This window comes from Aplidium turbinatum, chromosome 1 (genome assembly GCF_918807975.1).
Source record: "Aplidium turbinatum chromosome 1, kaAplTurb1.1, whole genome shotgun sequence".
NCBI classification, from domain to species: domain Eukaryota; kingdom Metazoa; phylum Chordata; class Ascidiacea; order Aplousobranchia; family Polyclinidae; genus Aplidium; species Aplidium turbinatum.
The window spans coordinates 7555072-7575342 of NC_137472.1; the positions used below are offsets into that span (position 1 = coordinate 7555072).

At 39.3% G+C, this 20271-nt stretch overlaps 2 protein-coding genes across 2 annotated transcripts; both read left to right on the forward strand.

The window, feature by feature from the left end:
* Positions 1–2636: 2636 nt before the first annotated feature.
* On the forward strand, positions 2637–10418 carry LOC145777401 (protein Wnt-10a-like). The gene is made up of 7 exons (XM_082588774.1): positions 2637–2724; positions 4057–4204; positions 4879–4999; positions 6332–6486; positions 6742–6924; positions 7529–7689; positions 9026–10418. Exons 1-7 carry the CDS (start codon positions 2678–2680, stop codon positions 9333–9335), a joined length of 1125 nt encoding a protein of 374 aa, XP_082444900.1. The 5' UTR covers positions 2637–2677; the 3' UTR covers positions 9336–10418.
* Positions 10419–17972: 7554 nt separating this feature from the next.
* Positions 17973–20271, forward strand: LOC145784452 (aspartyl aminopeptidase-like). Its single transcript, XM_082596271.1, has one exon. It carries the CDS (start codon positions 18007–18009, stop codon positions 19420–19422), a length of 1416 nt encoding a protein of 471 aa, XP_082452397.1. The 5' UTR covers positions 17973–18006; the 3' UTR covers positions 19423–20271.

A 20271-nucleotide genomic window follows, 5' to 3' on the forward strand; every position in this document is an offset into this window, starting at 1 on the left:
TATTTCTTACCATCACGGCAAAAACAATAGGCTACATTCCAGAAAAGTAATCATTTGGAAAAAAGGTAGAAGCGACAAATGCGAAAGTAACGACGTAATTGAAATAGGACAATAAGTTAATCAATTCGGCAAGGTCGGTATATGCCCGAACTATTCGTATAGGATTTGATTGATACAGAATCTTGATGCTTTGAAAACCTTAGAAGTTCGATGTGTGTTGGTGGTCTGAGCAACTGCTCTGCTTGTAATGAGGTGTTTGATTGACAAACTGCAAAGGGTAACTATCTTTATACTTGGGAGTATTTCAATAACAATGTTTTGATAAAACAATTTTATTGTACCACCTAATGCTTTGATGTTTGAAGCATTCTTGTAACTCTTCGCCATTCGCAAACGATATCAAATCGCCAGGGAATTAAAAAAACTATTTTGGACCAACATTGATCGCGTCTCAACAGCAAAGAGTCGCGAATTTGTCAGATGACAAATGAAGAAACGAGAAGAATAATCGTTCAAATTTATTGAGGTATCCCACAAAGGACTTTGATTTCAAACTGTATCTCCGATCAAGTCGGGTAGACCTATGACAGGTTTATGGAATCTCTTGTTGAAGTTCCCACCGAAACCTTTGGCATCAGATTCCCCGGCTTGGTTTGTTTCTTGATCCTTAACAGAATTTCACTGATGCTGTGACATTTTCCATCATGATTTATGACGCAATAAAGAGAAAATGTGACAAAGTTCATTGTTTTTGTATAAAATAAATATAATGAGCCTGGTCGTTTTGTCTTAAAATAATTCAAAGCATAGTTTCGTGTCTTGGCATCCTACACACACCGATCGTGTTGCCACGCACGAAACACTGTTTGCTAACGCGTCATAGTGGCAGATCCGAATGTGATTTATTCAAGAAATTTCGTACTTTTGTGATTTTTTTATCCATGGGAATTGTTCGGTTTTGTCATAATCCAGCATTGTTTACTTTATAGCTGGGCTTACTCTATCACATCAAAATTTGACGCTGTCTGAAGAAGAGAATAGAAAATAAAAACACTTCACAGCGTTCGTTCTATCTGTCCTAATCTCTTAGGGTTGTTCTACATCAGCAGGGCTTGTTCTCAGAATCATGGTCTGTCGGTTGGGGGATAAGCGTTCAAATCTTATCTTTGAAGTGTGGACAGAGGTTCAATCACAGCAGTAGCTACTCCTGGCTGCTGCAACATTGAATCTACGTTGCTGGACAAAAATGCAATGAAAGCGTGGCATTTTGTCATACGAAACTTGTTCCTATGAAGTTAATCTTTACTTTCATCAATCTGGCCACATGAAACGTATATTCGATTGAAACCAATGTCCTTCTTCCGGTTCAAACCAATGACTGTGATACTCAATGAACAAGTCAAAAGAAAAACATTTGAATTGTCAAAAAAGTTGATGGAAACATTAGACAATTGCCAGACTGAGCTGTTGTCTTCAATTAAATTTAGACAATGCAGATGCGACCCTTATCAAGTGTTACGCCATCATTCTTGAACAATGATAAGCAACAAATGTTTGATACAAGACAATGCTGGCACTGCAGATGAGGTGGGAGGCAAACGCGAGCGTCTACTACGAAGTAAACAATTCCATCGTTTCCTTCCTTTGCTAGTTCCATGACTAATCGCAGCGGCCAGTCATCTACAAGCGCAACCCTGTTCAAAGCTCGTGCAGTTGCACCAGTGCGGCCGCGGTGAAGACTCGTCTTTATCAACGTCATTTTTAAACAAAGCTTGCAGCTGAAAACGTCAGAGACGTATGCCAGGCAGGCAGATTAGAACATAGATTTTGAAGCGAATGCATTTTGTTGAGCTCATATCCAGTCAGGCAGTTTGTTTGTGCTTCTGCAGTTGATCAGTAACAGGCAAAATGTTGTCGTAAACTACACACCTGGCTCAGATCCAGGTGTTTGGTTTGCATTCCTGAGCCCTGTTTCTACAACATAGCCTACACTCCATGCTTTGTCACAATCATGTTACCGACGAGTGTGACGTCATAGCCGGTGTCGTATTTACAGTTCCTTTGCAAATTGACAATCAGAGAATTCTGGAATGTTCTATTCCAAGGAAAGCTGTTGGTTTGGGGTCTTGCTCACTGACAATCAATGGGATTAAATTATTTTTTGGCAGCAAAAGCAAATATCTCCAATTATTGCCACGTTCTTGTTTACAGCAACCCAACAATAACAAGACTAATAAGCGCGTCAACGCGCGTGCCCTATTGTCATCGGGCACCTGTCGATGGAAATTTATCGGTTGCGCTTATTTCTGATGCCACAAAACAGTCTCGTCCATGATTTGCCGTCATCAGTGGGCGAGTGCTTAATTGCTGCTGTGCATCAATTTACAAACTCTGACACGCTTCGTTGGCGCCGGTTTAATTAGAGATAATACACACCCTTGGTTACGTCACAATTGCTGGCAGATGATAGACACCACACTGAAGCGAGCTTACCCGCGTTATTTCGTCATCGTTGTTTCAGAGCTTAGTAAAACGAAATAAATCTTGGGATTATTTACCAGGTGACAATTAAATGCTTCGTATATATAGAGCTTTGCTTACAATTGCTTATTCATTGGATGTTAGACAACCGAGAAGAAAGCTTCAACTTTGGATTATTTTCAACTTTGGATTTAACATGGACATTTGGAGTTATGTCATAATCGTTCTCATATCGCTTATAAAGTGAGTTGTTTGAATCATGATTAGTCGTAGAAATTGAATAGACTGTTATAGAATTTCGTTGAAACTTGACTTTAATCAAAAAATAAAAAGCCCAAAAATGTAGATATCAAACTCATGTTCAGCAAACAAACGTTTCGATGAAGATGGAGACAGTATAGTTTTCGAAACGTTTGTTTGCTGAACATGAGTTTGGTATCTACATTTTGCGCTCTTTATTTTTTGATTAGATTTACCAGGCGTTCCAACCATTTTGCTCTTACATTTGACTTTGTTAGCAGGAAAAAAGATTTACAAGTTATCAAGGTTGAATTGTTTCTAAAAGCAGCCGTGACAGATGTATTTGATAATGAATATTCTAAGTCGCTTCAAGGAACATAATGGTTTGGTGTAAAAACAATGAAAAAAAGTGAAGAACTATCTGCCATGATATGACGACCGTTTGTTGTTTTGTAGCAAATGTTCATTGAAAGTGAAATAAGTTAAGAGCTCATTTGTTTATGTCTTTGTATTAATCCAAAATATTTCTATCTGAGTTCAGTATTTTTTATTAAAAATCCACGGAGAATCAGCAGATCCCTATTTATGGCATATGAATTTCGCTCTACTACTGTAGAGCATTATTAGTGCCTTATTCAAATAGAATCTTAATGGAACTCAATAAATGTATTTCCATCTGTTTACAATACCCATTCAACCTCAGAGGCAAATTACCCTCTGGCAATCCACATCCAAGGAGTCGAAACATTGCACATTGGTATCAAAGGTCGAAACAGCTATTTATTTGTCTTGATATTCTTTGGCAAATATCATTTACTTGATCTTAAGAATTACCACTGATATTTGCTTTGAGTTCCCTAGATGCATTTTAATGGAATTTATTCGATATCTAAACAATGTTTGCAACAATAGGGTTCGTGCGGTGCAGGTGATAGAGCAAACCGCGCGTGTAATGAGATCCCCGAGATAAACGTGTTGTTTATTGCGTCGACAAAGCTAACTCTTGCTCAACAAACAGAATTGTTTTGAGTGAGGAGAATATCTTGCTATGTTTTAAATTGTTTCTGCTCTTAACATGTTGCCATAAATCATGAAACTAACTGGCTTCCTTCATAAAGTGAAGTTAGCTGAAACAGATGCTTTCAACTTGCGCTGAGCTTCATTGTTACGTCATAGACACAAGGTGATAAAATTCGCTGATAATCCTTCGCCAACAGGGGAGGCAACAGATGCAGAGCTGACGTGATAATTGAGTTGCGATGTGTGACCTAGATTGATGCACACAAACCCAACAATGAATTCTCTCGAAAACAAAGAGCTATTTTTTGTTTTTAGAACTATAGTCTCCAGCGCACCCCACCAGAGAGGCCTCCAGGAGCGCATCATAAATTCGAAGACTGTGTGTGGAAACACTCCCGGCCTAACTGTGGGGCAAGCAAGGTTATGCGGCCAAAACCCCCATTCAGTCGCTTCCGCTATTCAGGTAGAATTCAGTACTTTTCAATCTTTTTTGCTTGACGCTCGCCAAAACAGAAAGAAAGTTGTTGGCGCCTTGAATATGTTACCGTAGCAACACCCTGTGATATTTCATAATCTGTTCTGACAAGCTGTCACTCTATTTTACGTCCGTTTTAAGTCGTCTCTTTGAGGCTTGGATCTTGTGGATCTACCAATTTTATAACGTCACTGCACCAATCTTACCACAGTCCACACTGTACATGATGAAGATCAAATGAGCCTGGTAGCATCGATAAGTAGAAGTTGCACCATAAGCATGCTAGGTTGCGTCATAAACGTCATATTGGGTTCAATTTGTTCGCTGATTGTCGTTCTTGTTTGGTCACAATGACATATTTCAAGATTCTATATTTTGTGCTCAAGTGTTCTGATCAACTTTCATATTGCTTTCACTCTACCACGTCTTGAGGCCCCATTGAAAAACGAAACTATTTTTACATGGGTTTGTTAATTTACGTTTGCGTTTCATCTCATTCACCCAAACTTATCGTTGATGTGGTTGTTTCCATGTGATTATGTCATCATAGTGCTTTCGCGCAATTTATGCTTTGTTTCACATCCCAATACATGATCTAGTTAGATATATTTGGGTGTCACTATTTGATGCAAACTAATTAAACTCGTTGTGACGTCATACAGGGCATGCAGATCGCTATCCATGAGTGCAAAGAGCAATTCAAAGATGCGAGATGGAACTGTAGCGCGCTAGAAACAAAGAACAAGAATCCCCACTCCAGCGCTTTCCTTACCAACGCTGAAGGTGAGCTTGCCTGTCTTTATCTTTGCCCAGGAATTGCACCGTCATAGTGGATAGTTTGGAAAAAGATGAAGCGTTGTTCTACAACTTGCTTCTAACAAATCATGTTACTATCGCGCCCTTCGAAGCACAAGCCGCTAAACATAGCGACGAACGCCTTTCCGAACACTCTTACAACAAAACCATTGCCGTCTGCAGATCTTGAATCAATGTAAAAAAGATAAGTTTTATTAGCTGGGTGGTTTTACTTCGGATTTAGAATTCGCGTCAATCTTTGATGACCTGACTTCGTTTAAAAATCCTGCATTTTAAAGGTGCGGTTCTGTTTGTTTAACAGAAGACGCCTACTCTGTTAGCTTAACAAAAACAAACTAAACATTCAAGTTCAGTTAGTTACTTGCCAAACATAGCAGAGGTTTACAAAGAGGTAGAAGCGACGAAACGTAAAGACTTGTAGAAGTGTTCGCTTGGAAAAGATACTTTGTTCCACGATGACGTTGTATTAGCCTCTGGAAGAGATCCAATCTGTTTTATTGTGGAAGTTTTAGACATTTTGTTGATATTTCCTTGTCAATTTGCAATCAGCTTTCGATAGACTGGATCACTGATTGCGTCACAGTATCATCCACTGGCTAGTGTAAAATAAACAAAAAGATGATTATGAGGTAATAGCCAACAATCCCTGGCATTATGAGAGGTAATTGCTTGTTGCTCAATCACGATGTAAAATCCAAAGTTAATCCATTGAGGAAATAACAAGAGATTTTAAAGTCCTCCACACTCCAATCACTGACCAGAGACCACATAGAATTTGACATACGACTCCTTCTTTTTTTGCAATAAAATTGCAACTACTGAGCTGAAAATAATTTTCATCAAGCCTCCATCTTTGTTGTTTATAAAGCTTAATCGTGATAAATGAGAGCTCGTTAGCGAAAGCTGGTCGCTAATTAGCGTCGACAAATTCGCGTTATGTACCCGCCGGAAAGAAACACCTTATCCCAATGTTGCAAATGCATCAGCGTCACTCGGACTGACACGCATCGAGCTTTCTTTATGGCGTCAATGGCGTCATTAACATAAATCACATAGAGATGGGTCACCGCGTTGCTAAGGTGAAATGGCTTTTTGATAAATTTCACAAGTGCCTTCAACGGAGGGGGCATGAATTTTCAAGATTAATACGTTCGATTTAAACCAATCCAAATGCATCGTGGTTATACGGTTTAATAAGATTTTTTTATTTTGCAAAAACACCTGGAAGAGGCAAAGGGACCTAAGGTCTCATCATCTATCTGCGTCCCACCAATAATATTTGACATTTTGTGATTTCAGGAAACAAAGAAAGTGCTTTTTCTTTCGCGATCGCTTCTGCAGGGGTGGCCCACCAAGTGGCACATGCGTGCAGCTTGGGAAAGATCAAAGAATGTGAGTGCCCTCAGTCCCAAGTGCACCGCCACCTAACGGCAAGTCAGAGGAAAATGTTTCAGGTAAACAGTAAAAATAGGTAAAATGATTCAGGTACTTCTTTCACATTTCCATCTAAGCATGCCCATTGCAGTTCTTGCAGGATATACCTTACGAACAACTATTGTTGTGAATACGATGTGCTACAATAAAAAATGTACATTGCTGCATCTTTTATGACGTCATAATCTAAATAAGTTTTGTATACAAGAACAATCATTCGAAAAAGTGACGAAACTGAGCACTCGAGCAGTACTTGACTATGATTTCATCTCCAGCAACAAATCAGCGAGGACGTGAGCCCGATGGTAAATCCACAGCCCGTGCAAACATTCGAGCGAGCCGGATGCAACCACAACATTAATTATGGGATGGAGTTTGCCGTCAAGTTCCTCGACTCCTCAAAAGAGAGAGATCTCGTGTCCAGAACGCGATCACACAACAATAGAGTAGGGAGGCTGGTAAGTGATTAAAGTTGCGTAGCGCAGTGTTAGCGTATTTCCAAATCAAAAAAGTTTCGAGTTCGATTCTTGTCCAAAGCACACATGATCTTGCTTTGCAAACATTGTTTTCCTTTTTTTGTCCTTTTTATATTTCACCATACTTTCGACAACAATTGACTGTCAGTTTGGAATTACAGTGAGCTGGCTATTTCTGCTCTGCTGCAAACAAGCTTTTGTGGCAAAATGAAAAGATCGGTGTAGCCTTGTGTCGTAATAAGGAAGACAAGCCACTCGACGCGTTGGCGTTATGTTATAATTTCGGTCAATATGGGAGAGCAATGTAACTAGATCGCTGAAATCTTCATCGTGTGTCACACGGCCGAAGCCCAGAGCATCACTCAACCTCTTGTTCTATCGTGAACTCGGCCAAATCTTGTGCAGAGCACCTTGCTTTTAGGTGAAATGAATAACCGTATCATAAAAAAAGAACGGTAAATTTCTATTTCAAGTACTGTAAATTGTTTACGAATTTACCAAATTATTCATTGATTATTGTCTAAACTCCGTTATATGTTTCTATATGAAAACTTTAAAATTTTCTTTAACAAATCATTGTGATCAGATTGTGGCAAAAAACATGAAGAAGAACTGTCGCTGCCACGGGACATCAGGATCGTGCAGTCAGAAGACTTGCTGGGAGCATACTCCCGATTTTCGCGCCGTTGGTGACGTCATAAAGCAAAAGTACAACAGCGCGGTCCGAGTGGACGCTGTAGAAGAGAGGTATGTAGTTGCGACATGTTTCTACTGCTACATGAATACAACGATAAATTACGCTGATTAGAAGTAGGCATAGAGACCAAGAAAAATATAAACCAGCAGACCAAGCAACTCTTTTTTGACTCAATGTCTGCAGGCATTGAATCAATACATAAGGTCTGGTTTGCTGGCTGGGAAGAAGCGATACAAATTAAAACTGAAGACAAACAGGGATCTTGCAGCCTATACTCAATCCTCATGGGACCTAATTTTTCAAACCGGATTTCATCGAATAAACAATTTCTATGTTTAAAAGATTCAATCGTCATGTCTTTTAACAAAATTGTCGAGAGGAATTTTTATCAAAAATGCCATGGCTGGGTAGAACCAGATGAATGCCAATGATTAATGCAGAACTTCCAACAACATCGCGCTCTGTCAAATCATCGCGACATTTCATGAGTAGGCTACAGTTGTTGAGATCACAATACTTGTAATTGTGCCTGAGCAAGACTTCGGATTTTCTCCATTTTGTTAACTTGAAAATAATTTACATTTTAGTTCCATTACTCAAGTGGGAAACACCGACTTTGAGTAAACAGTGAAAACCTGTTTAGGGTCTTCAAGTAGTGATCATTTAGTCGTTTGCTTCTCGCGAGCTTTACGCGATTTTTGCCGAATTAAGATAAATTGTACCGGTTTATATCTAATGGTATAAATACGCTTCCAGTTTGCTAACTGATATTAATCTTTTTATAACGTTGAACTAACATTGTCCAACGTCGAATCGACAAAGCGTCTGTTGCCGATTTATTTCCATACAAGACCAGCTGTGCTGAAGGAGATTGTTTTCAGATTTTTGTTTCGGGCGAATTAAGAGTCGCGACCCTCGCGATAGATTTCGACTTTGATTTTGATTGACATTTGTCAATGGTTCGATTATTTGTGACGTCAACCGGTGGTTATGTTAAATTACTGGATTGGTCCTGCCAGGGCAAATCGGTCAGACTCAGCGAATAAACACATGAGGATGTTATTCCTTGTTTTATGTTTGGCGAGTGCAGAGTCAATTTGTCGCTCTCCCCATGAATAGTTTCACAGGAATTACATAAGCTCTCTCTCCCAAAGGGGAGTCAATGAGGGTTCAACCAGAATCATTATACCGTGGAAGTAAAGTTACTATCAGAAAACACAATAGGCCGATGGATATCTCTAGACTGCACCAACAACAAAAAGTAGAATATGTGATTGTGGTTTTTAATTTTGCTGCCGATAGTAATATTTAAAGCATCTTAAACACAATGCACTTTTACCCCCCAGGGTTACTTCCCGATTATGACGTCATATTTGTTTTTTTCAGTAATGAGGTGCATCATAGTCAAACAGCAGAAAGAAATCCTTTCCAGTACGATGACTTGATTTACTTGGATCGATCACCGTCCTACTGCAACGCCAACCCAAGCCTAGGGATTCCAGGCACGATCGGTCGATATTGCGACAATTCCGCGGGACAAAACGCTTCCAATTCCTGTGAACATTTATGCTGCAGCCGAGGCTTTAGAAAACTCAAACTGAAGATTGTTGAACACTGCAACTGCAGATTTCACTGGTGCTGCTTTGTCAAATGTGAGACCTGCAAACGCATCGAGACAGTTTCCGTGTGCAACTGACACCTCACCGGTAATGACGTCACGTTACCGTGTGACGAAAACTCCACCACAACTAGGCATGGATGCGAAGAGAGTCGAGAGCCTGTGCCCTTAATATAGCGCTTGAGCGCCCACTGACGGACAATTCATGAGTGCCTGAATTTCTCAAACGAGTTTTGATACCCGGTGAAGAACTAAATTAAAAATTTGTTGCGTTTCACTCAGTATTCGATAATCAACGGGATTCGTAACCCTTGACACAAGTAAGCTTTTACTTCCATTACAAGGTGATTATTATTTATTTAAACCGTGAGCTTTAAGACCAAAGACAATTAAAAGTTTCCTCACGATCCACGCTTATCATTATTACCACTTTGGAGGTTTTTCAAGCCATGCCCAGCTGAATCAAGGACGCAAACGTGTCATTGTGATGAAATAGAAGCTCATCTTGCGTGTGTAGATTCGGTTATCATGTCATCATTTGATCATTTGTGGATTGACAGCAACAAAAAAGTTGTTGGGCAATTGTGAAGATGCGCAGTAGCCATTGCCATGACGAACACTATTTGGCCACAAAGTCATTTTGAGTTCTCAAAACTATTTTCGACATTATGTTCTAGCTTTTTTATTTATAGCTTTTGGTTTCGTTTTACTCGTATTCATCCGCCAACAACATGTAGCGTTTTAGTTGAACTCTTCGATTGTTTTGTAACATTTCTTGATTGTTGACGTCTGCCATCCAAAGCTATGACGTTATCGTTTGTGAGCGTTCAAAAGCTTGGAATTATTTATTGTTTATTGCGACTTCAAAATCAACGGCACAACACTTGGTAACTGTCGCCATACTAGACTTAATGAATAATGCCGATAGTTCATTGTTGCGTGAGCATTGGAGAAGCGCCATTTCATTTGAAGTCACAAAGAATTTGTTCATTGTTCTTTTTACATTTTTGTGACGTTATTTTTTTAATACACAACTAGGTCAACCATTTATAATCTTCGTACCCCACATAGGGGCGTTCTCTCGAATTGGGTGATGACACGTATCCCCATCAATTAGCAAGGAACAGCTATCCCGTTGTTCTGACACCCAAACAAAGAATTGGTTTAAGGTTGTACAATGTACATAGTAAATAATAAACCAATTAACCAACGACCCATGCAGTAGCCTAATCTTGATTTCATAGGCTCTTTCAGTAAACCATAATAAAATTTAGCAGATATGATGAGGTAGGCTACATTGTAAAAAGTTGATAGAGGCTACAGTAAGTAGGTAGGCTCATCATCATCGTAATCCATCGTCGGTTTGTTCCCCACTAGTGGGGGTGGCCGATTGTTTCTGCGCAGCAATTGTCTTAATCCCTTTTCTCCATTTCACCCTGTCCCTTGCATCTTCCTCCTTCAGTCCGACTTTTTTAAACTCATCCTTCACTTGTTGTTTCCACGTTCTTCTTGGACGACCGCGTTTCCTCTTCCCATCCACCTTTAGATCTAGTGCCTTTCTAAGAAAACTTCCTTCCTCCCTCCTTATCACATGTCCATACCATCTTACTCCATTTGCCCTTGCCAGTTGGTCTATGGTCTCTCTCATCTCTAGCATATCCAACAATTCTTCAGTCCTTTTTTCCCTTCTCGTTTTCACCCCACACATTGCTCTCACCATTGACCTTTCCGTTCTTCTCAGGATTGCCAGTTCACTCTCTCTCAATACCCATGTCTCGCTACCATATAACATTGCAGGCCGCACACAGCTCCGATATACTAATCATTGATATACCCTAAGCTTTCTCTTTTGTAACCAATATTATCACAAATATTGCGATTTTTCAGAAGACTTCAAGTGCCGGTACACTGATAACAATTTAGCTCAGCTGCATTTTCAACTAAACAGTGACGGACCTGCTGTAAACATAATAAGCACGACTTATTAGCAACAGGTCTGAATATTTAGTTAATTTTTGTATAAGACCAATAAAGTGCAAGTCCCATACTTATATTGAGCTTTGAGAATGAGATAAGGTTCTCACATTAAACCATAAGACTAATACGTTTTCGTTACCCTTTTTCTTGAAATAACAAACGTGATTTATGGGCAAGAAGGCAAGAACCACAAATAATTCCTAATATAAAGTCAATGCCCAGTAAGTTTTATTTCAAGTTAAAGTCCTGCAAATCCACCTACAGTTGTTTCATTGTGTATTCATTTGCTTTACATTACCATGATCCAGAACAAAGATTGTGTTCTACATTATTCTTCGAATCATGAATAATGTAAACTAGAGACGGCTATTATTCCAAAGTATATACGCGTCGTGGCGCTCTTGGACAAAGGGCCAAAAAATACTAGCATCATCATACGGAAAGTCTAGCTGCTCCTTCAAAGCTATATTTTACAACAGACAGAAAGCAGGGAAATGCTATAGCCTATCAGTTATCGAGTTAAGTCAGTTAACTGCTTTCCGTGTTCTCAGTGTGACAAATATCAGGTAGGCCTACCGCGGTATCGGTATCAGAAAGTAGGCCTACGTTTAAAATGATAGCAAGATGTTTAATAAAATAAACACTAAACAGTTATTTGTTGCATTGCTTCTTTACATGACAACCTGGCTGAGACAACTATGCTGTTTATGACGGTTACAATTCAGTAGTTTTGGAATTTAATTTCTTGTTAAAAGCCATTCGAATAAATGTAGTTACAAAATGAGACACGCCAGACAAAGTAATCCCCGTGCAACGTGAAACATCTCGATCAAGTGGTACAACAACAACACTAAGATGTGTCAAGATTACAAGGGCACAGGCCCGGATTTAGGGGGGCAGAGGGTGCAGGTGCCCTGGGTCCCCGGATCACGACTTTTGAAGGGCCCCCTACTTAGACAATTTTTTTTTGTGTTATTATTGTCTATTTTTTCTGCCTTTGAAGTTTCTGCAAAATGCTGTGCAGTGGTGGTTTAATGGTACGGTAGACGTAGAGGTGGGCTTTCGCACCTACGGCGCGAAAAATTTTTTTGCACGGGGGTCCCCTGATTTAAAAGTGCCCCGGCCCCCCATCAGTTAAATCCGTCCCTGCAAGGGCAAGTGTTTTTAATTGATATATAAATCCTACTGAGAGCAAAAATACAAGTCTTCATGAGATTGCACGTTAGGCTAGAATGTAGCTGCTAGAACAAGCCAAAATGAGGAGATTGTAAATAAACATGAGGAAGTTGAACGATACCGTAGCTCAGTAGCGTAGCCAGGAATTTTGAAAGGGGGGGGGGGGTTGACAACCCAGCGGCGGGAGGTCTGGGGGCCTCACCCAGAAAATTTTGAAAAGTTACTTTGAATTTGGTGCATTCTGAGAGCATTTTCAACAAAAATGTGGGTATGAATATTCCTGTAAATGGTGCTGTCCGTGGCATAGCAAAAGGATAAGATCATGTTTATTCGGCATTTTTCGGAAACAAAGCTAAGTCTCTGTGTTTTCTTGTTGCTAATTCCTGGCTGAGATGTTTGGTATTGGCAAAACTCGCTCTTTTAATGCAGTTTTGTTGTAAATTAGGCAATTTGTTTTAGACTGAAAGCATCATTCTCAATATCGTGACGTCACACGCGTGCCAAAGGGGGGGTTGTAACCCCCCCCCCCCCCCCTTGGCTACGCCACTGCCGTAGCTTATCTAATTTGAGAGCCGTTTTAAATTAAAAAAAGCGCACACCCCAGCTAACTGATGTGGATGTTGACTTCCGTGGTGAATAAATAAAGTATAAACATGTTATTGGGGTGACGACTATCAAAGAGCTAGAAACGTTTTTCCAAATGTATTTGTAGACTTTTGCTCAAAATTATAGCCTATATCGATAGGCTACTATAGCCTACGTATTGTTTATCACAAGGGAGCAACTGCATCTTCGTAAACAAAGACTTAAATTTAAAAAGCTACCAAACAATTGCCAGAAGAGCATCTGTAGAAAGCAAAGTGAAGATAGCATGCGATGTAAACGAGCTGCAAAACGTCATTGCATTTGAAGAATTTCAAGCGGTGAGGAAAACTTGTTTGACTTCTGGCAACAAAGGTACGGTAGCCACTTAAACATGACAATTCCCCTTAAGACCAGTAAGACACCGCCAGCCAATCAAAACGTATGTTTAAGTGACTATCGCCCAACTGTCACCCATCTAGCATTCACGCGGGGAGTTGTTCTACTTTGAACTTTGTTTAGTAATTACAGTAAAAAAAAAAGTTATGACATGAGTGGGAATCAAGCCCACGTCATCGAAGTATATTCCCTAGCTTCAGTGTTATAGCCTACGTCAGTGGCGTAGCCAAGGGGGGGGGGGGGGGGGTTTGGGGGTTTCAAGTTTCAACCCCCCCTTTTGGCACGCGTGTGACGTCACGATATTGAGAATGATGCTTTCAGTCTAAAAAAATTGTCTAATTCTAAACAAAATTGCATTAAAAGAGCGAGTTTTGCCAATACCAAACATTCAAACATCTCAGCCAGGAATTAGCAACAAGAAAACACAGAAACTTAGCTTTATTTCCGAAAAATGCCCAAGAAAACATGATCTTATCCTTTTGCTATGCTACCGGACAGCACCATTTTACAGGAATGTTCGTACCCACATTTTTGTTGAAAATGCTCTCAGAATGCACCAAATTCAAAGTAATTTTTCAAAATTTTCTGGGGGAGGCCCCCCAGACCCCTCGCCGCTGAGTGGCTAAAACCCCCCCTTTCAAAATTCCTGGCTACGCTACTGGTCTACGTGTCAATGAAATAAATTGACGACATCAGCGTCAGCGCGAAACGAGTACCAGCTACACATCAGAGATGAGCAGGAGCAGGATTTCTGAAGTAGCCTAAAAAGAGCAGGAGTTTGGCTCTTTTCAACCGGAGCAGAGCAGGAGCTCTGAATTTTTGTCTTTAAACCTGAGTGGGTGCAGATATGTTGATTATTTCTCTCTAGTATTGTCAAACGCGCCGCTTGTGTACCGTGCAGAAAAATCTGAGGTTATTAAAAAAACTGTAAAAAATGTTGTTTTAAAAATCACATTTGTTCATCTGGCAACACATTTTTTTTTGAACATTATTGTCTCATCTGGCAACGCTTCTATTTCGATCATTCAATCAATGTTTTATTTGTCAGTAACAGGTACATGTTTGAAATATGCAATATACACAATGCAAAAGTTACACAAGTTTCCATACCGAAAGGGAGACGACCATACGGTCTACTAGTCAATTGCCACCCTACGGAAATTACGATTTTGCCATTTAAAATAAGCGGGCAACACTAAAAGGCGGAAATGCGGAAATAAGCCGGGCGTGAAATGGCGTATTGTCCGCAGAAGTAGCGATTTAATGCCGATGTAGAAAACGCGGAAATACGATCTTGGCGTCCGTATTGTTTAATATAGCGATAACTTCATCATGAAAGAATGAAATGTTGCAACATGGAAAAAGGCGGAAATGCGATTTTTAACAACAACTCACCACCGAACCCACTTTTATGTTGAAATATCATTGAAAGATATTGTTTAGAAGCATTTTTGAGGTCATTAAATACTTTGATTGTTTTAATTCCACAGTTATTGAAGTGTAATTTCGAAAATTGAAAGGAATTTATTTAAACAGGAAAAAGGCGGAAATGCGATTTTTAGCCACAACTCAATGCCCAACATTTTCTTATGTTGAAATATCATTGAAAGATATTATTTAGAAGCAATTGTGAGATCATTAAATATATGCTATGATTGTTTTAATTCTAGAGTTATTTCGGCTTATTTTCGCGTTTCCGCATTTCCGCCTTTTAGTGTTGCCCAAAATAAGCTTACAAGAGAAAAAATAGAATAATTGAAACGTTCCCGCGCTTCAACAACAACATACGCAAAAAAAAAAAACATAATGATGACAACGTAGGCCTAAACACAAAATTTCATGAAGCAAGCAGAGAATAATCAAGTTTTCGGAGAAACTGACAAGTTGGTTTCCATAACATATCACTTACGATGCACTGTAGCTTTGTAAAACTAACGTTTTGATCTCTTTTTTAAAACAATGAAATGATAAGTTTTTTAGCCTACTTGGAACCTCTGATCAGAGCATTGGTCCCAATACATGCATGGACTTTTTGCCAAATTCTGTGTTTATCATTGATGCAAATTGCAAAGTTTGCAACTCATGATAAGTTATAATACAAGTGTTAACTCAATTAATCAATTGTTTACTTATCAAAAAACAAAACTCAAAAGTAACATAAAACAATCATACATACAATGTTTAGGTTTTTTTATTGATAGGGAGACAACAAAACGACCATAAGGTCTACTAGTCAGTTGCCACCCTGGAAAGAATAGTTTCAGTTATGAAACTGATCAACAATTTAACTAAATTGGTTACAATCAAAAAAGAAAACACAAACAAGACTAATTCTTCAAGACTTACAATTAATTGTCAGCTTCATAGAATTGTATACGAGATTTTTCAACGAACATTAAGGATGAAAATCACAGATGGACACTATTGGACAGTGGACAGCCATGACAATAGACATTGTGGAGTATTAGAATATGCTTAGGTCAAATGAAGACCCACTTATGAAGTATCATGACTTTGCAAAGCTGATGCCTTGCTATGTTTTTTGAAATTATAAAAACATAACTTTTTGAGATTGCTTGGAACTTCTGACCACACCACTGGTCCAAATACTTGTATGGATTGTTTGCCAAATTCTGTATTAGTGCGATTGACAAAATAATTATTGTTTGATTGATATCTGGTGTTGTGGATGAGTGAAGAACAATGTACAGTAGGGTAGGTTCATGCAGACTTGTCAGTCAGTTTATTTATTTGTCACAAACACAAACATGAAAAGAATACAAAATATGCAATAATCTGCTGTGTGTCATATGACGAGGAGACTGCGAAAAGACCAAGCGGTCATCTAGTCAGCAGCCACTTGGAACAGTGAACATGTGCTTTTTATTTCTAGTGTACATATGTCTTCCAGCTGTAAGGTATTCATTTAAAAAAATAATGAACTGGTATGGGCTTTATAATCGCTTTTTGTAATTATTCTGTTATTCTTTTTTGCATTTTTTTTTTCAATGGTTTGTATGCCACAAACAGGAACAGTACATGGTTGAAACATATGCATTATGCAAGTTGTATATGCATACTCTGCAAAAGTGGCACAAGTTCCCATACTTGCTTGGGTGAAAGGTTTCAGTTTTATTATTCCAATCAAAGGCAATGCTTTCATTATTTTTTACAGACAATCAGGTTGACTAAAGGCTTTTAGGTAGGCTATTATAGATTAGTGGCAATAATTTACATGTGGCTAATTAAAAGAGTGATTCTTGTGTAGCATAGTGATGTTTCAGATGACAGCAATGTTAGTGTGAAATGTGATAGGTTATATGAATAAGGTGTTAAAAGATAGGAAGCATATGCATCATGTGCATATATCAGAATAAAAGGAGCAACAGAGAAGTACTTCAGCAAGTCTATCTAAAGTACAAGAAATCAGATGAGCTATCAAAGGTGGATAATAAGTGCTTTTAAGTTACTAATTTGCAGTGCGACAGCAGACAGATTTTTCCTGCTCTCGACATCAATAATTCCCTTCATGCATCTAAGTTATGTTATAATTAATAGCATTTGCAATTGCATATGACACTAAATCGATACGATTAACTGATAATGATTCTCTAATATATATATTGATAAGCACTGGATGTAGAGATACATTTTACCGCAAACAGCAGGATGCAGAGTGGATGTGAAGTGAGTTTAGCTCGGAGGTGGAGCGGATGCGGAGCCTGCAAATCCAAACTCCGATCATCTCTGCAACACACTTAGTAGAACATAAAGCTGACAGGGCGGAAACACCTGTGAGAAAATTTTCTCCTTTGAGGTGCTAAAAGAAAGAAATGAGAAAATAATTAATAAAAAATTGTCTTGTCCGTTGTCATTTAATATAGCTAGAAATACAGCATTTCCATGCGGCCTACTTGTAATCGAAAACTTCCTATTTCACAATTCCTCAATCTTCGGGCCTACAGAAAAGACTTTTAGCGGTAGCATGCACTACTTTCGCCCGAGTGGGGCGCTACTTTATCTATTGGTAGCGGTAACGCACTTTACATTAGCCCAAGTAGTGGGTAGCGTGCTACTTTTAAAGTAGCAGATGCCCACCTCTGATTGGCATACAGTAGCTCATATCCAAGAAGCAGTACTATGGCTACTTGGCAGTGTTGTAGATCAACTTTTTAAAGTTTTGTTATTGTATTGGAATCTTTTATACATATCATAGTATAATCATCAACATTTTTTTTTAATTCCCTATAAGCTAAGTAAAGTTTCTCAAGTCCATTATGCAACATTCTAACCTTAATGGTGGAAGGTAAATTTTCACTGAATCATTTTTAAAGAAGTTTTGGTTAGTTTAATGACTGGTGAAGGACTCCACAAAATAGAAAAAAGTTCAAAATTGCATGCAAACTATTAGAGCATGTAAACTGGGTGTGATGTAACACTTCAACCAAATAGATGTAACAAACACTCTTGAGTTTTTGTAGTTGCTAGAAGCACCCTAGAATTTCTCTTATAGATTAGTGTGTAACTGTGTATTTACTGTATATATATTGTATTTTAACTTTTTTCTTTTTTACAGGTCGTTACAGTATTTGGTTGTCAATAAACAGTTTACATAATGTCTTCTATTACTAAAGTTTCTTCCCTAAGAGTTGCCCATGACTTTTTAAAGTTTGTTGATGCTTCTCCATCACCATATCATGTGGTGGATGAATGCCGGAAGCGACTTGTCCAAGCTGGGTTTGTGGAAATTCGAGAACGGGATTCCTGGTCAATCCGACCGAAGAATAAATATTTTTTTACCAGAAATCAATCAACAATCATTGCATTTGCTATTGGAGGAAAATTTCAAGCAGGAAATGGTTTTTCGATTATTGGAGCCCACACAGACAGCCCCTGTCTCCGTGTAAAAGTGAAGAGTGCAAGAGAAAAACAAGGATTCATCCAGGTTGGCACTGAATGTTACGGAGGGGGAAGTTGGAACACTTGGTTTGATCGCGATTTGAAAGTGGCTGGACGACTTCTAGTTGCTGATGTGGAAGATGCTGATAAGGTTAAATCGGTTCTTGTCCACATCAATCGACCAATTATGCGAGTTCCTCATCTTGCCATCCATTTGCAAAGATTAATGAATGACAATTTTTCGATAAACAAAGAAATCCATCTTGTCCCCATCATAGCCACTCAGGTTGAGCAGCAACTGAACACTGTGGTTGATCAAACTGGTGATAAAAATCCTGTATCATGCTCAAGCAAGCATCCAAGTGTTCTCATGCAGGCTCTCGGAAAAGAAGCAGACGTTGCAGTGGAAAGGATTGTTGATTTTGATTTGTTTCTTGCTGACCACCAACCTAGCGCAATAGGAGGAGCACTAGAAGAGTTCATCTTTGCTCCTCGGCTTGACAATCTCATGAGCTGCTATTCTGGACTGCAAGGACTCATTCAATCTTGTGATTCATCATTAGATGCCGATCCTAATGTCCGGATGGTTGCATTGTTTGATAATGAAGAAGTTGGATCAGCAAGTGCTCAAGGAGCAGGATCTTCCATCACCGAATATGTGATGAGGAGGATATGCTCGAACGGTCAGAATCAAACTGCATTTGAAGAGAGCATTCCAAAGTCTATGATGCTGAGTGCAGACATGGCACATGCAATCCATCCCAACTACCCAGACAAGCACGAGGAGAACCTCCGTCCATCCTTGCATGGTGGTCCCGTGATCAAGGTGAACAACAACCAGCGATATGCCACAACTGCCATCACTGCTACACTTCTTCGTCAAGTTGCTCGCCACGCTGGTGTCCCAATGCAGGATGTCATGGTTCGAAACGATGCTGGATGTGGGTCCACAATAGGTCCCATCTTGTCCACCCGACTCGGGATGAGGACGGCAGACCTAGGTGCCCCGCAATTGGCCATGCATTCATGCAGAGAAGTGTGTGGGGTCTATGCTCCTGACCAGTGCGCGCGACTCTTCAAAACATTCTTTGATAAATTTGCAGCTCTCGACAACGCAATGTCCGTGGAGTGAGATTGGTATAATTTTGCAGCCTACGTGTCGCATATACAGATTCTAGGTCTTCACCTGCACTCCGTAGTTTACTGTAGCTCGAGTTTGTAGGATTTTGCTTCCTTTGTGTTCATCCATCATTTGTATTTATGCCCTACTCTTGCTGAGACAGCGTCGTCGTGATAACAGACATCGGCTCAGACAGGACTATTGGCCACAAGAATGTTTTTGATAAGCAAGTAGAACTAAGCAAGTAGAACCCACTTCTAACACCTCCCGTTAAAAATAATTGTAGATTTACTTTTACAGTTTAATCTTTTTGGTGTAAAGAAAGCCATTTTCCATTTTGCTTCAAAGAAACCTGATCTTTTATCTGGAAACATCAGGGTCGACCAGTTGTCTGCGGTGGCTCCTCCACTTTTCTCTATTGTTGGCGTTTTCCATTTCTAAGTTTCTTTTTTATCAGAAAGTCATTGAACTGTTAAATTTATCATTTTTTAAATGCCAACAAATACTTTCCATCCACCCAACATCACGCTTTGAAACGTATTTATAGCAGCACTGTTTTGTAACTTACCTTATAGTTTCGCATCGTCCTTCTCAAGCACTTGTACCAAACTCTTAGTGTCAAGTACCGTCGAGATGGAACATGAATGCTCGCAGAGGATGGTAGGCTATTAAGTTCGTTTGTAATCTTGCTCGTATAAATGTTGCACCACAAACAACCGCTTGCAAAACCACTTTTTATTATGCACACAATATGTCCTAGACTCCTAGAGGGTTTTTGAAATATAAGTTACAATAAATGTCACTTACGTTTTTCTGTACCACTGACTACAATGATGACGTAATTTTGCCATTAACGTGTTC